Here is a 13,578-nt window from a genome sequence, read left to right on the forward strand (position 1 = left end):
TGGTTTAGTGAATTTTGATGGAAAGCATGAGAATTATATTTCAGAGATTTCTCGAAGGAGATGTTTAGCTATATTAAGATGATTTCCCGCTTGAGTTAAGTGCTCACTTTATTGTTAGTACTAGAGAAAAATGCTGCTCACAAAATTCCTTCTGTGCGCGTGTTATTATTTTTTGACATAGTTAATTTCTATTTAGTTTTGTAATTAATTATTGATTTGTAAATAAAGGGCACACGTGAGTGACGAGTTGGTGAATGGAGCTGAAAATTCTTCTGCAATTTTTGCAGGTGGTGCGTCCCTCGTGCCTGGCCATGTGTTTGTTTAAGTTGCCGCGGGTGCCGCAATTTTTTCCGCAAATCGAGCACGTGGTCTCGCCCAAATGCGACCTTATATGCGCGGTGCAGTTCTTGCGGTGTCTGAAGCTTCTCTGGCAAAAAGAGCATTCAAATGCAGAGCCGACTCTCAAGGCAACAGGCTTCGTCACGCCACCGTCGCGGCTGCCGTGGATGAAATTCGGATCGTATCCTGCAATTTGAGTTTCCACTTTCAAACAAAGACACTGTATAACATGCAGAAATGGAGAGTAAGTTTCATTTAAACTATCAAATTGTGTGCGAAATGATATTTGCTCGTGGAAGAGTACGAAAGATTTAAAAATAAACATTTTCACTCTTTGGATTAATATTTTATTTCGCAACCTTTAACACATACATGCATATGTTTAGACACATCTCTGCTCTTTTAAAGATTTATACCAGTTTACACCAAATCAGCTGCATAATATATAAGTTTAAATTAATTTTTACAATTTTCGGTCTGTTCTTGGATCAAGCTCTAGTTTGGAGGATGTGCCAAAACGATTGTTTATTTATTATTGTTAACGGATGAATTTTAACGATCTAGTTCTGTAAAAAGAACCAACTGTCAAAACTAGTCTAAAGAGCTATAGGATAAAATGCTATAGGGTAAAATGTGTCTGTGACATTTTCTTTTGCTTTGGATCAAGGAAAGTTAATAAATAAATGCGATCCACCCTTCTGTGATAGTACTTTTCAAGCTGCGCGTTCTATTAAAGTATGTATATTAGTTGAATTTTAATTTTAAAGACTACATAATACATCATGGCACGGTTATATAATTTGAATTTGCCACTAATTAAATGTTTAGGTTCCGGAACATTTATTCAAGTGAATTTTGAGTCTGTCCGCCCTGGAGAACACCTTTTTGCACTTAGGGCAGGTGGTGCGGCCCTCGTGCAAGGCCATGTGCAGCTTCAGGTCACCAGGCCGGCCAAACTCGCGACCGCACACGCTGCACGTGGTCTCGCAGAAGTGCGTCTTTATGTGCAAGGCACATTTGAAGCGGTCGGACAGGTACTTGTTGCACACAGGGCACGCGTAGCAGCCAGAGTTGAGCTTCACGGGCACCGCCGCTGCCTTTGAGTCTTTGCTGCTCTGCGGCTCGCGGTCTGCAACTTCACAATTAGCTTCACGTTAACAGAGTACTCAAACCCAAGTGATGGGCAAATTCAACTCATGCTAAAAACATGTTTTTGTACAAACATAAAATGAATTATTTAATTTTTACGAAAAAAATATATAAAAATATCAAATATCGGTTTCTATTTCTGAAAATAAATTTTGTTCGGTGAAAATTTTGTTTTGCAATACACTTTCAGAAAATTCAGTTCAACACTCTTCTTTAATTTCGTAAATAAGCTTCTCGTTTTGTAAAACAGGGTGTAGGAGCGGTAGTCGTATGAAGTAAAACACTCAACTACTGATTTTTAACTTGCTTTAACTTCCTTTATTAGACTGAGTGAACAGAGACCGGCCTAAACGGCTGGCCATAAAGTGCGTCGCGAAGTAGAGTTTTATTTGAATCATATTTATTGCTGTGCATTACTAATAAGGGTGAAATTGGGTTTGCCTTTATTGTCAGAGTTTATTGTAAATTGTAATATCGATGAATTGAGGAAACAATTAGTCAGCTAATTAATGTTGTTAATTTAAGTACACTTTGAGATAGGAGATATGGGGGAAACTTCTGGAGGTTTTCAGCACCATCTTAAGTGGGGGTGAGAAGTCACAAGAGCACAGGGCGCACTAGCACAAAGTGGGGGAGAGAGTCAGAGAGAGTCAGAGCAACCACAAGGGTAACGAAACCCGATTTACAGCCACATGCAACTGCGTGACTTATAGTGCTTCTCAAGCTCGCGAACGGTGCTTAAAACCTTGCTGCAATTTTGGCACGTAGTTCGTCCCTCGTGCACGGCCATGTGAGCTCTTAGGTGGCCGGCAGTACTTTCCTTTTTCCCGCAAACGGTGCACGTCGTCTCGCCGAGGTGCGACTTGATATGCGCGGCGCAGGCGCCGCGAGAACTGTAGCTCTTCCAGCAAATCAGGCACTTGAATAAGGGTTCGACCTCCCGAGAAATAGGCTCATACCCTGCAAACCCATTTTTTTCTTAGCTTTATAAGGCAGGTATTAAAAAATTAGTCACAAGTTAAAAATTAATTGCGTGTGAAAAAATTCCGTCAGAATTTTCTCGCTGTTTTGGCACGTTAAAGAGCAAACAAATCGTAGAATAGAGGGAAGAAAATTGGTGTGAAATAGATTCGCCAGTGGCAACCCCCATTTAATCAGCAAAAGCGATAAAAGATCATTATTCAAATAAGTCAAAGATTTTAGTCAATGAATTAAGCTGTCATCATAAATTGTTCAATGCAAATTGATTTTAAGCACTGATAATCATTTGAAGCTTCAGGGCAGAGGTGGAGCTGCTCCACACTGGACACTGGAAAACATTTTTGCATCTTTTATTGGTGGTTCGGCCTTCGTGTTTGATCCTTTATCGTCAAAACTGGGGAAGCACTCTGAACTTACTGCAGTTAACTTTACGCGTTGTCTTGGACAAGTCTTTGTGAGCGCCAAGTGTTTGCTTGGAGCTGAAAACGTTCCCTGCATTTAGGGCAACTGAGGGACACTGATTTAAACCTCGGATGTCTCGTAAACTGCATGAAATTTGAGCATCAAGAGCTTCAGCAGAGCTGAACATTATTTTGCAAAAGGTTCAAGTCCTAGCTGAAAAGCGACCTGATAATGTGCATTGCGGGTAGCGAGAGAACATGAAAATATAAAATCGAGCATATGTGAATTAGTTTTAAGCCTCTTTTGTTTCCAGGGTTCGCCAATTTTGCAATGTGCAAAAATGCACCAGTTTTTTTTTGCGCAAAAAAATCAGCTTGAACCCCCATCAGTTTTGGCTTTTCCGCATTTAACCCGAAAAACATCAATAAAACTCAAATAAGTCATATATACCGCCAAAACGTCATATTCTGATTTTGTAAAATCCCTGACGTTTCTTGATTATTGCCACGTGAGAAAACCTTTTAGTATTTTTTAAAGGAGGTTCGACTCTCGTGCACCGTCATGTGAATCCTCAGGTTACTGCCCAGAATGAACTTTTGGCCGCAAATCAGGCACGTCGTCTGGTTAAAGTGCGACTTGATGTGATCGCCGCAGGTGTGGCGACATTCGTAGCTGACTTCACACAAGGGGCGCTGGAATTTTAAGCCAAATTTCCTAGGGACCACACTACTCGAACCTACGCCTTCCTGCCCGTCTCCTGGAAAAAAGCCTTCCTGATCTTAAAAAAGTAACAAAAATATTACTGAAAAATGATCATGTTTTGGATTTTTATGATTCATCCGTTGGATTAAAACACTTCCAAATACACTGTCTTAAACTCTAATTTATTTTAGATTGAAATTTACTAATTTCAAGTATAATAATATCAATTAACTTGAAATTTAGGAATGAAGTTCAGTGTATTTTAATTGATTAGTTTTTCAAGTTCTGAAATGGTTGACTCAAGCTAACGTATTTTTTAGTTTATTAAGCGTTCAATGATTTTCTACTCTTTCAACCAGACGCGCCAGGGATTTGTCAGGATTTTCTATGAACTCAATGAGGTTTCCTCTCAAGCCCAGGTATGTCTTGCACTGCTCGGCAAGAGTGAGTTTTAAATGTATACACCGTACAGAAAACTCGATAGCATTTATGACACGTGGTTCGACCCTCGTGCTTTGCCATGTGATGCTTCAGGTTGTTGGCAGAGCTTTCCGTTTTTCCGCAGACGGTACACGTGGACTCGCCATAGTGCGACTTGATATGTGCAGTGCAGGATTGGCGATAGTTATAGCTCCTCTTACAAATCGGACACTCGTATTTGCAGCCCACTTTCAGGGGGAGCGGCTTTGTCACCTCCCCGCGACTTGTGAGTCCTGCAATCAATTGAGCAAAGAACTGAATTGATTCATTTTATTTATCAATTTCAATTTCTACGCTACGCTTATGAAGATCCAGTTCAAATAGTTGAGATCTAAACTGCAATAATTGACTATGGTAAACTCTGTCCTTTAGCGTTTCGAACTGAAGTGTTTCTGGTAATTAAATCTGTGCACTCAAGCACAACAATGACCACATTCGGAGAGCACTTTTTAATAGATCTGCTGCGCTTTTATGTTGGTTCATGTACTCAATTCCCTTTATATTTAGAATGTGCCGTTAAGAACTATTTCAGACGGTGACGTAATCTGTACTTTAAAATTCTTTTAACTCTGACCATTATCGTTGATGAACAGAGAGCGCATTTTCGAGCAGCCAACGCAAGTAATTCGAAATTATTATGATATGAATTTTAGGGGCAAATTGAGATATATTTTTATCAAAACTATTTTGCGATCTAGGGATTTTTCAATCAACTTGCTAATTTACCATTTAAAAATGTTTATTTTTTCCTTTAGGTGATAATTTATTCAGAATAATAAACTATTCGCATCAATCAGATTACCGATCGCAATGGAAATAAAAAAATCATGAATATTTGATTTAGAGGTGGCGTGGGAGCGCTTTAAAACTCAGTCACGTCTTCCTCTTTGATTCGGAACGGTTTGCAGGTCGCAAAGCAGGTGACCATGTGCTTTTTCAGGTACTACTCGGTGGAGAACACCCTGGCGCAGATGACACAAGTGGTTCGGCCCTCATGCACGGCCATGTGAGTCTTCAGGTGGCTGCGGGTGCCGCACGTTTTGCCACAAAATGAGCACCTAGTGCTTTCCAGGTGTGACTTGATATGCGCCAGGCAGTAGTTGCGCGCGTTGAACCGTTTGCGGCATTCCGAGCACTCGTAACCGCTGTTTAAAGGCACTGGTGTAATGCACGCAAGATCTGAAACCGGAGACGATATGTTCCAATTTTTAAATCAAATACAAGAGGAACAAACGTTATATTGATAAATTTGAAATATCCGTAGAAATTGAGGTCTTTTGACATCATATGAATGGATGATAAAACTCCAGTGTGGAATAATGCTTGGTGCTTGGATAGATCCACGTTTGCCATAACCGACACTGTAGTGCATTTTGGCAGGTATTCCAAAATTCCAATTCCAATCTATTTTAAAACGCACCTCTAGCAATTACTGCGCCAAAACTTCGTAGCCTATAAACGTTATCCGCTGGCGTTCAAAACTTAAATTATGTTGATTTCAATTTCATTCAAATAGCCATAAATTAATCAAAATTAATTTGATTTTATTATTTACATCTCTATTTTTCTTTTGGTCGAGGTAAAGCTCTGAGAACTTTGCATGCGTAATGGTCTTCAAGCTGGAGGCTCAGTTGCTAAATTGGCATGCTTGTGTGTCCATGTGATACTTTAGGTTTTTGGGAAAGCTGAATATTCTACCACAAATGGGACACTTGGTTTCACCAAAATGCGACTTTATGTGCTGATTGCAGTTTTTCCGACGAGAGTAGAGATTTTGACAGTAGGGGCACCGAAAATAGGAGCCGACCTTCAAAGAGACCAGTTCGATGTTGACGTCATTCTCCAATCCTGCAAAAAGTGCATATTTACTAGCCTCAATCAATTCTTGGTTTTTGCTGAATTTAATTGATTTGAAAGCAGGATTTTGAAATTTTCTTCACCCTTACAGAATTTATTTAATTATTTTTTTACGTTTTTTTTTCAGACGCAACTAAACTGCAAAGCCTATATCACTTCCAAGAGACCTGATCCCTCAGTTATCGCCAGGGACGAGAATCGAGTAGGGTTATTTTTTGGCTAAGTTTGAAATATAGGCCAAAATTTTGAGCTTTTTTGAAACGTTCAATTTCGGAAATGGCGCAGACGAGGCTTTAAGAGACAATTTTCTAAGGAGAATCACTCGCGTGGACCATTTCTCACAATCAATTTTAGCGCGAGGCTCAACTCATCGCTTGGCTCTGTGAACTATCTTTGCGTGTAGCTTGAGATTGGCGGCGGTGCTAGCGACGTGGTGGCACTTAAGGCACTGGGTGGCTCCATCGTGCAGCGCCATGTGGTCCTTGAGGGCCCGGGCGTGCGCGAACACCTTCTGGCAGCGGGGGCATGTGGTGCGGCCCTCGTGCAGCGCCATGTGCTGCTTCAGGTTGCCGCGGTTGCCGTACCGCTTGTTGCACACTCCGCACGTCGTCTCGCCTCTGTGCGTCCGCGCGTGTGCCATGCAATTGTTCTTCCTGCTGAAGCGCCGCCCGCACACGCCGCACTCGAAGCCGCCGCTTTTGGCTGCCACCACTGCCGCTTTCTCACCTGCCCAACAATTTTTTTTTCAATACGCTTTAATTTCCTGAATTGTGAGGGCCGAACGACTGTTAAAAAATTGTCTTAATTCTGTGATTTCAGAACCGGATGAAACCTTGTGTTGAATTTACCTTTATATTCTCAATTTGCTACAACCATTCTCCTTCAAGATATTTTTACCCACCAAAACCACAACCACAATCTATATTTGAAGACAATTCTAGCGATACAATTTTTCAGCAAAGCCTTCTTAAAATTATTTTCTTCAAATCAGATTTTTCTTCAGTCTTTTTTTCAGGGTCCAAAATCCAGCGCCATGCACAAATTTAAATAGATAATAAATTCGACGGTAAGGCACATTGAAATAAAGTCTTCCAGAATTTCATTTTCTATACACAGAGAAATAAGTGAGTGCATTGATTGTAGCCACCACCAAACTAAATTCTCTCCCCTGATCATCCGTAAGAAGAAACTTCAGCGTGGAATTATACTTGGATATCTCCAAGTTTGCCTAACTCGAAACTATAGTGCATTTTGGCAGGTATTCCAAAATTCCGATTTATTCCAACCTACTTTAATTTGCATATCTGGTACTTACTACGAAAAACTTCGTAACCTATAAACGTTATCCGCTGGCGTTCAAAACTTAAATTATGTTGATATCAATTTCATTCAAATAGCCATAAATTAATCAAAATTAATTTGATTTTATTATTTACATCTCTATTTTTCTTTTGGTCGAGGTAAAGCTCTGAGAACTTTGCATGCGTAATGGTCTTCAAGCTGGAGGCTCAGTTGCTAAATTGGCATGCTTGTGTGTCCATGTGATACTTTAGGTTTTTGGGAAAGCTGAATGTTCTGTCGCAAATGGGACACTTTGTTGCACCTAAATGCGACTTTATGTGCTGATAGCAGTTTTGGCGACGAGAGTAGATATTTTGACAGTAGGGGCACCGAAAATTGGAGCCGACCTTCAAAGGGACCGGTTTGATGGTGATGTCATTCTCCAATCCTGCAAAAAGTGCATAATTATATTTCAATCATTTATTGGTTTTTGCTTAATTTAATTGATTTGAAAGCATGATTTTTAAATTTTCTTCGCCCTTTCAGAATTTATAAATTTTTACGTTTTTTTTTTCAGACGCATCTAAACTGCAAAGCCTATATCACTTCCAAGAGACCTGCTCACTCAGTTATCGCCAGGGACGAGAATTGAGTAGGATTATTTTCGATTTGGCCAAGTTTGGAAAATTTGACAATTTTTTGAATTTTTGAAACGTTCTGAAGCGTCATTCAAAGAAATGGCGCAGACGAGGCTTCAAGAGACAATTTTCTAAGGAGAATTACTCGCAGGGACTATTTCTCACATGACACATTTAATTTTAGGCATCATGATTCAGCACGAGGCTCAACTCATCGCTTGGCTATGTGAACGATCTTTGCGTGTAGCTTGAGATTGGCGGCGGTGCTAGCGACGTGGTAGTGAACATTGTTATTTAACATAATGTGTTGTCTGGTGAACACAAATAAAGATATCATTCATAAATAACGAAAATGAACGATTTTTATTGCATGAATTTACACTGACGAGTAGAGGTAATTACAAACTCGTAAGTTCTGTTGACAATTTTAAATTGTGAATTATGGAAAAGCGAACGCATCCTATCACCAAAGTCCATTAGAGAAATCACCGCTTGAAAACGATCACAATTTGCCTTCGCTTGGCTGGGATCGGAAGTGTGTGGCTTCATGTCTTGTATTGAACCCAGCGTTTTTTTTTTAAGTTCCACTATACTTATTGCACGTCTTCTTATGGTTACTGAGGATGGAAAGGCTGCCGAAGACCATTTGACAGTTGCTGCACGTGGTGTGCTCCTGGTGTTCGGTGGCCATGTGGTGCTGCAGTAGACTCTCGTTAAAGAAGGCAAAGTTGCACAGCAGACACGTGGTCTCGCCCAAGTGCGCCTTGTAGTGGCTTGCGAAGTTAACCTCGTTCATGATGTCCACCTTGCACACGGGGCACGTGAAACGACCGGACTGCGTCGACATTGCGTTCTTGGCCAGCACCGGCAGGCACGCGGCCTGCTTCTTTCTCGTTCCCTGTTGCTTCTTGGCCTTCTTAGCAATCTTGGCCGACGGCACCCTGCGTACCGGCCTCGCCAACGGCCCTGCGAAAAGCAAAATGTTTGTGTATATATGCTTGATCTCCCCCCTAAAGCTTGCTTTTTAATTGAGAAACAGGAAAGCGGATTAATTTTCAAAATCAAACCTGCATTTCGAATGCCCTGGAATTTGCTTTTTGCGAATGTTGACGTTGAGACTCATTCGCTGTGCGCAAATTCATTTTAAAATCGCGTACACAACCAAATCGTCAAAGTTAAAAAATGGTAATCTAATTTAAAGCTACATGACAAAATAAATAGTTCAACTTGAAAAGGAGAGGGTTATTTAAAATCTGCCTTTCGTTAAATTTGCGTAGTTTTTAATGAGATAAGTTCAGCGTTTCTAACTCGTTGCTTTTTACAGTTTCCATTGTTACGGCGTAAATATAAAAACCCTAATACCATTCCTTATTATCAAAGCACTACATCCAATATAGCGAATCTATCAAAATCACAATAGCATTTTTCTAGAGAAATTTATAATTTCTCAGTCCACAAGTAATGTAAAATAATCAAGAGGCGGTGACAAATATAATTAAAATAATGTTCTCTATCGCCACCCCGATTAAAAGAGGCGCGGCCAACACAAATGAACTCAAAACTTCTTGGGCGACTGTTGGGTGGCGTGGACGGTGGCGTTGTGCCTGTGCAGGGCCTGCATGAAACTGAACACCTTGTTGCACAAGTGGCAGGTGGTGTTGCCCAAGTGCATCTGCTCGTGCGACCAGCAGTTGCTCTTAGTGCGGAACATCCGCGCGCAGAACTGACACGCGTAGTCCATGCCGCCGCTGCTGAAATTATAGTCGCGCTGCCGTTTGCCTGCAACCATAAGCACACCCACTCGGTTTACACTTTTCAATCGCCGCCGCAACTACAACCGCCCCAGTTCATTGAACAATAAGTTTACAGGAGGTGTTCCTATCACATGCAGGGGATTTGGACAAATGGGATAGCAGAGTGGGGAAAAATATCACAATGGTTTGAAGGGGATTTTATTATAATCGCACGTACTTTACACATTATTCTCTTATCTTTTATAGCTTGGATTTTGTCAAAACTTTGTTTTTTTTCTAATTTTAGCACTCTTAAATTTTTTTAAAAACTGTTAGATATTAAAATTAATTTATTTTCAATTAAATATATTTTGTCTTTTATAAGGGTGCTACTGTGGTCGAAAAAAGGAAATAAATTAAGTTTTTAAGCAACATGGGTTTAATTTCGTTCTTCGTTCCAATTTTTTAAGGTAAATAGGAAGTTTTATTTCATTTTATTCAGTTTATTTTGGAGAGTAGGTTAATGTTTCGTGAGGTGCACTTTCAAAGAGGAAGGAAGCCTTTTACAAAGTGAATATAGATAAAAGCGTGCTGGCGGGCTACTCAACTTATCACGGAATTCAGTTTATATTCTTGCTTTCCGCTTCGTTCAACGCCACTGCAAAAATGGTGCGACGACGCAACCTCGTGCGTAAAATATGTGCAATTTTTGCAATTGTGATTTGTCTCGTCTTGCAAATGAGACAAACGGGACACATTGAGGAAAATTACTCCAGGCTCAGCGAGGGACAGATCGAGCAAATTGCGGTTTGACTTATTTGAAAAGCGCGATGGGCATTTTTAAATTAAAGCAAATTAACTGCAGGAAGGGGCCGCTGCTGACATGGAAAAGAGGCGAAACCTCGTTAAAAACGTGTGCAAGAAGTACCGTTTGGGCTTGTACGAAGTCAAGGGGAAAAAGTCGCAGCTCTTCGACCATCCTCGCATTGCGATCGACCACCATTTCATTATTCTCCAGTGCGGTTATAGGACAAAATATTTATCCACCTCATTTGATAAGCTCTCAATTTCATTTTTTCCTATTGCGTTTTTATATCTGGATTTATCGGTTAAAAATTTATCTTTTCCATTTGGAGGGAGCACAACCTGACGTACTGCCCAATAAATAAAGCGGCGTCGAGCACGTGGCGCCACCATGTGCTGCATTTGACCGGAATCTCAGGATCCATTCCTCAGGGTAGCATTCTCGACCTGCACCAGGTGTGTCTTGGCCCTACCCTCTTTCTTGACTGATCTTAACAAGCTGGGAAAGGCGCTGACAAGTAGTATCAAGATGGTGACGGTGCGGCACCCATTCGTGCGACTCGTGTCCGCCTTCAGGGACAAGCTGGAGAACGTGTCCGCCACGCCAAACAACCCCAAACAGTTATACTCGCGGCTAGTGTGGGGCAAGATCGAAGCCAGAACCGGCAGCCGCGGTTCCGGTGACGTCACCTTCCGCCAATTCGTCCGACATCTCATCGCTGAGCCCGCGGAAGAGTAAGGGAGAAAATATGCAGATAAAAGATTAGATTTTGAAAAAGTTCGAATTTATTACTATTATTAATTTTGTCATCATATTTAAGTTTGGACGAGCACTGGCGTCCGTTTTACGTGCAGTGCATGCCGTGCGTGGTGAATTACGACGTGATCGCGCACGTGGAGACACTATTCAGAGACCAGATGTACCTGATCAGGGCAGCTAGGCTTGAGGGCAAAATACGACCAGCGTGGCAGAACAGGGCGGCTTCCGGCGCCATTGACCCTAGCCGATATTTCCAGCAACTCTCCAAGAACGATGTACGCCGTCTGCACGGAAAATTCAGGCTCGACTTTGAGCTCTTCGGGTATGACCAACTTGAAAGCTACCTCACGTTCGCAAAAGAAAAAGACTAGAATAATTCAGCAGCAGAATTTTATTCTAGGCTCTTTGAAAAGTTTACAAATATTACTATGTACAGGTTTAAAAAGAGACGCATTGGTCAGTTGCCGGTGTAATCTCAATAGTGCTAGTCCTTCTATGTTACAAAAGCAAAATAAAGAGAGATCTACAGTAGCATTTCTAGTCTTTTAGTTATGAACACGAAAATATATTGATTAGGAAAATAATAGAGGAACGTTAAATTTGTTCAATGTTAATGGCACTTGACGGATCACTCTTTTCTCCGTCAGATTCCACGTTATTTTTATAAGCAAAGGATTTTTAAATGTTCGATTATACTACCAGCAAAAACCAAAAACAAAAACTAGCTTGAGAATACATAGCATCAGTACTACCAACAGGGCTGGGAATCTTTCGTGGAGTTACTCAAACTTGCAGGTCAGTGGTTTATTGCGGTTTTCACCAGTTTCGTGAGGGTGTTTGCACTTAATTTAAGAAGCTAGTAATTCACCATTTTTACCATTGAAACCAATGATAAACGGCACTAGAAAATCTGGCATTTGGTTTTTCCCCATAAAAATTATAACATAACAAATTTTATTAAAATTTCGCCACATAAGACTTGGTAAGAGAGCTAAAACGGCAAAAATCAATTGCTCCAAATTTGTTCGCAGTGTATGCAAAAACTCGGAAGAAACTAGCCGCATAATACCAGATCTGCAAAAAACTGAGTGATTCCCATGCCCAGCAACCAGACTAAACTTAATCTCTGAGGGGCTATGATAAAATATAATTCTTTCAACATTTTTTAAGTAAAATAGCTTGGCTAGTGTCTTTTGGTGTGCGTTTTCATGTGATGCTTGAGGCTGGTAACGCAGCTGAGCACGCGTCCGCATATGTTGCACTTGGTGTTGCCAAGATGCACGTGCAGGTGGTTCAGGCACGGTTCGTTGAAATTGAAGCTTTTGAAGCATATCGAGCAGATGAACTTTCCATCGCGCCTAATCACCTTGCTCGACAGCGTCTCACCCGCCTTCAGGGTCAGCGACGTAAGGGTGGCCAGATCGGAGCGGCTCGACCGCGTCTTTGTCTCCTGCTTCTCTACGGGGGTGGCAGCCGGGGCAGGGGGGGCGATCTCGTCATTCGGGTGGAAGGCGGCCACGTGGTTGAGGAGCCGCTTGTGCTGGCGGTACGCCTTGCCGCACCACTCGCATTCCAGCTCAAGCAGCACCCCGTCCGGCGCCACCTCCACCTCCAGTGGCTCCTCCACCCCCTCCTCCGTAGCCGCCATAAAGAGGTCGTCGACCTGCGAACCTGCAAACACCAGCCAGCCACTTTAGCAATCGCCACCGACCTACGCCCGCCTGCACCGCCAAGCAATTTTTCCTTGGTTTAATATTATATATGTATTCTATAAGAAATAAGGATGATTTTGAGTCAAATGTGTTTTAGACCCGGGGCATTCATGATCCGGTAATATCTTTGGAGAGTATTTTATGAAGAAAGAGTGGTTGCAACCTACTTACATATTTTCCGTCCGTATATATAGCTAGCTCGCAATACTGACAATTTCGCACCGTCTGATCCAAAGACAATAGCTTCATTTTCTAATATTTTTTTTATTTAAACGTATTCTCTTAGTAATTAGCATTTAAAACAACAAACAATAGCTATTAGGAGCACCAGAGTCTCCTATTTGAATCAAATTTTCAAAGTGAAAATTTTTAATTTTATATTCATTCTCTTGTAGTACAACTTAGACAGGATAGCTGGCATGAATTATTTTCTGTTATTTTGATGCAGACAACCAGTTAATTCCATTAATTCTTGAGTGATTCAGGGGATAGCGTGGATTTTGGCCATGTGCTTGCTGAGCGCTGAGAGGCGAGAAAAGCCCCGGCCGCAGACTATGCAGGTTGTGCTGCCAAAGTGCTTATGCGAGTGATTGAGACAAGCGTCGAAGGTACGGTACATGCGCTGGCACACGCTGCAGATAAAGTGGCCATCCCTGCATATCACCCGATTGTTCTGCGGCACATCCAGTGTCATCAAACTCGGCGGCGCACCCATAACGCCGACTGACCCTGAAAATGCC

General features: G+C 41.5%; 2 protein-coding genes across 21 annotated transcripts in view; one reads left to right on the top strand and one right to left on the bottom strand.

Annotated features, from left to right (window-relative positions):
- The window catches only part of LOC135945129 (zinc finger and BTB domain-containing protein 24-like), a 31,200-nt gene that overhangs the window by 10,901 nt on the left and 6,721 nt on the right, over positions 1-13,578 (bottom strand). The window contains exon 6 of one of the 19 annotated variants that reach the window (XM_065492574.1): positions 194-525. The exons of 10 other annotated variants lie outside the window; for them this stretch is intronic. In XM_065492574.1, the coding sequence (XP_065348646.1) occupies positions 209-525 (317 nt within the window). In that variant the 3' untranslated portion in view covers positions 194-208. Of the gene's footprint in view, positions 1-193; positions 526-1,114; positions 1,475-2,155; positions 2,449-3,927; positions 4,287-8,162; positions 8,796-9,359; positions 9,609-11,501; positions 12,798-13,294; positions 13,568-13,578 lie in introns of those variants that run through there. 8 more of the 19 variants (XM_065492577.1, XM_065492575.1, XM_065492581.1 and 5 more) reach the window with 8 other exon arrangements.
- On the top strand, positions 10,148-11,497 carry LOC135945132 (carbohydrate sulfotransferase 11-like). 2 transcript variants are annotated; one of them, XM_065492585.1, is made up of 5 exons: positions 10,148-10,369; positions 10,428-10,579; positions 10,699-10,822; positions 10,866-11,101; positions 11,188-11,497. In XM_065492585.1, the coding sequence occupies exons 1-5, from the start codon at positions 10,229-10,231 to the stop codon at positions 11,495-11,497; spliced, it is 963 nt and encodes a 320-aa protein (XP_065348657.1). In that variant the 5' UTR covers positions 10,148-10,228. The 2 variants fall into 2 exon arrangements, with proteins under 2 accessions (XP_065348657.1, XP_065348658.1); XM_065492586.1 differs by having other exon boundaries at positions 10,150-10,369; positions 10,875-11,101.

This window comes from Cloeon dipterum, chromosome X (assembly GCF_949628265.1).
Source record: "Cloeon dipterum chromosome X, ieCloDipt1.1, whole genome shotgun sequence".
Taxonomy (NCBI): Eukaryota; Metazoa; Arthropoda; class Insecta; order Ephemeroptera; family Baetidae; genus Cloeon; species Cloeon dipterum.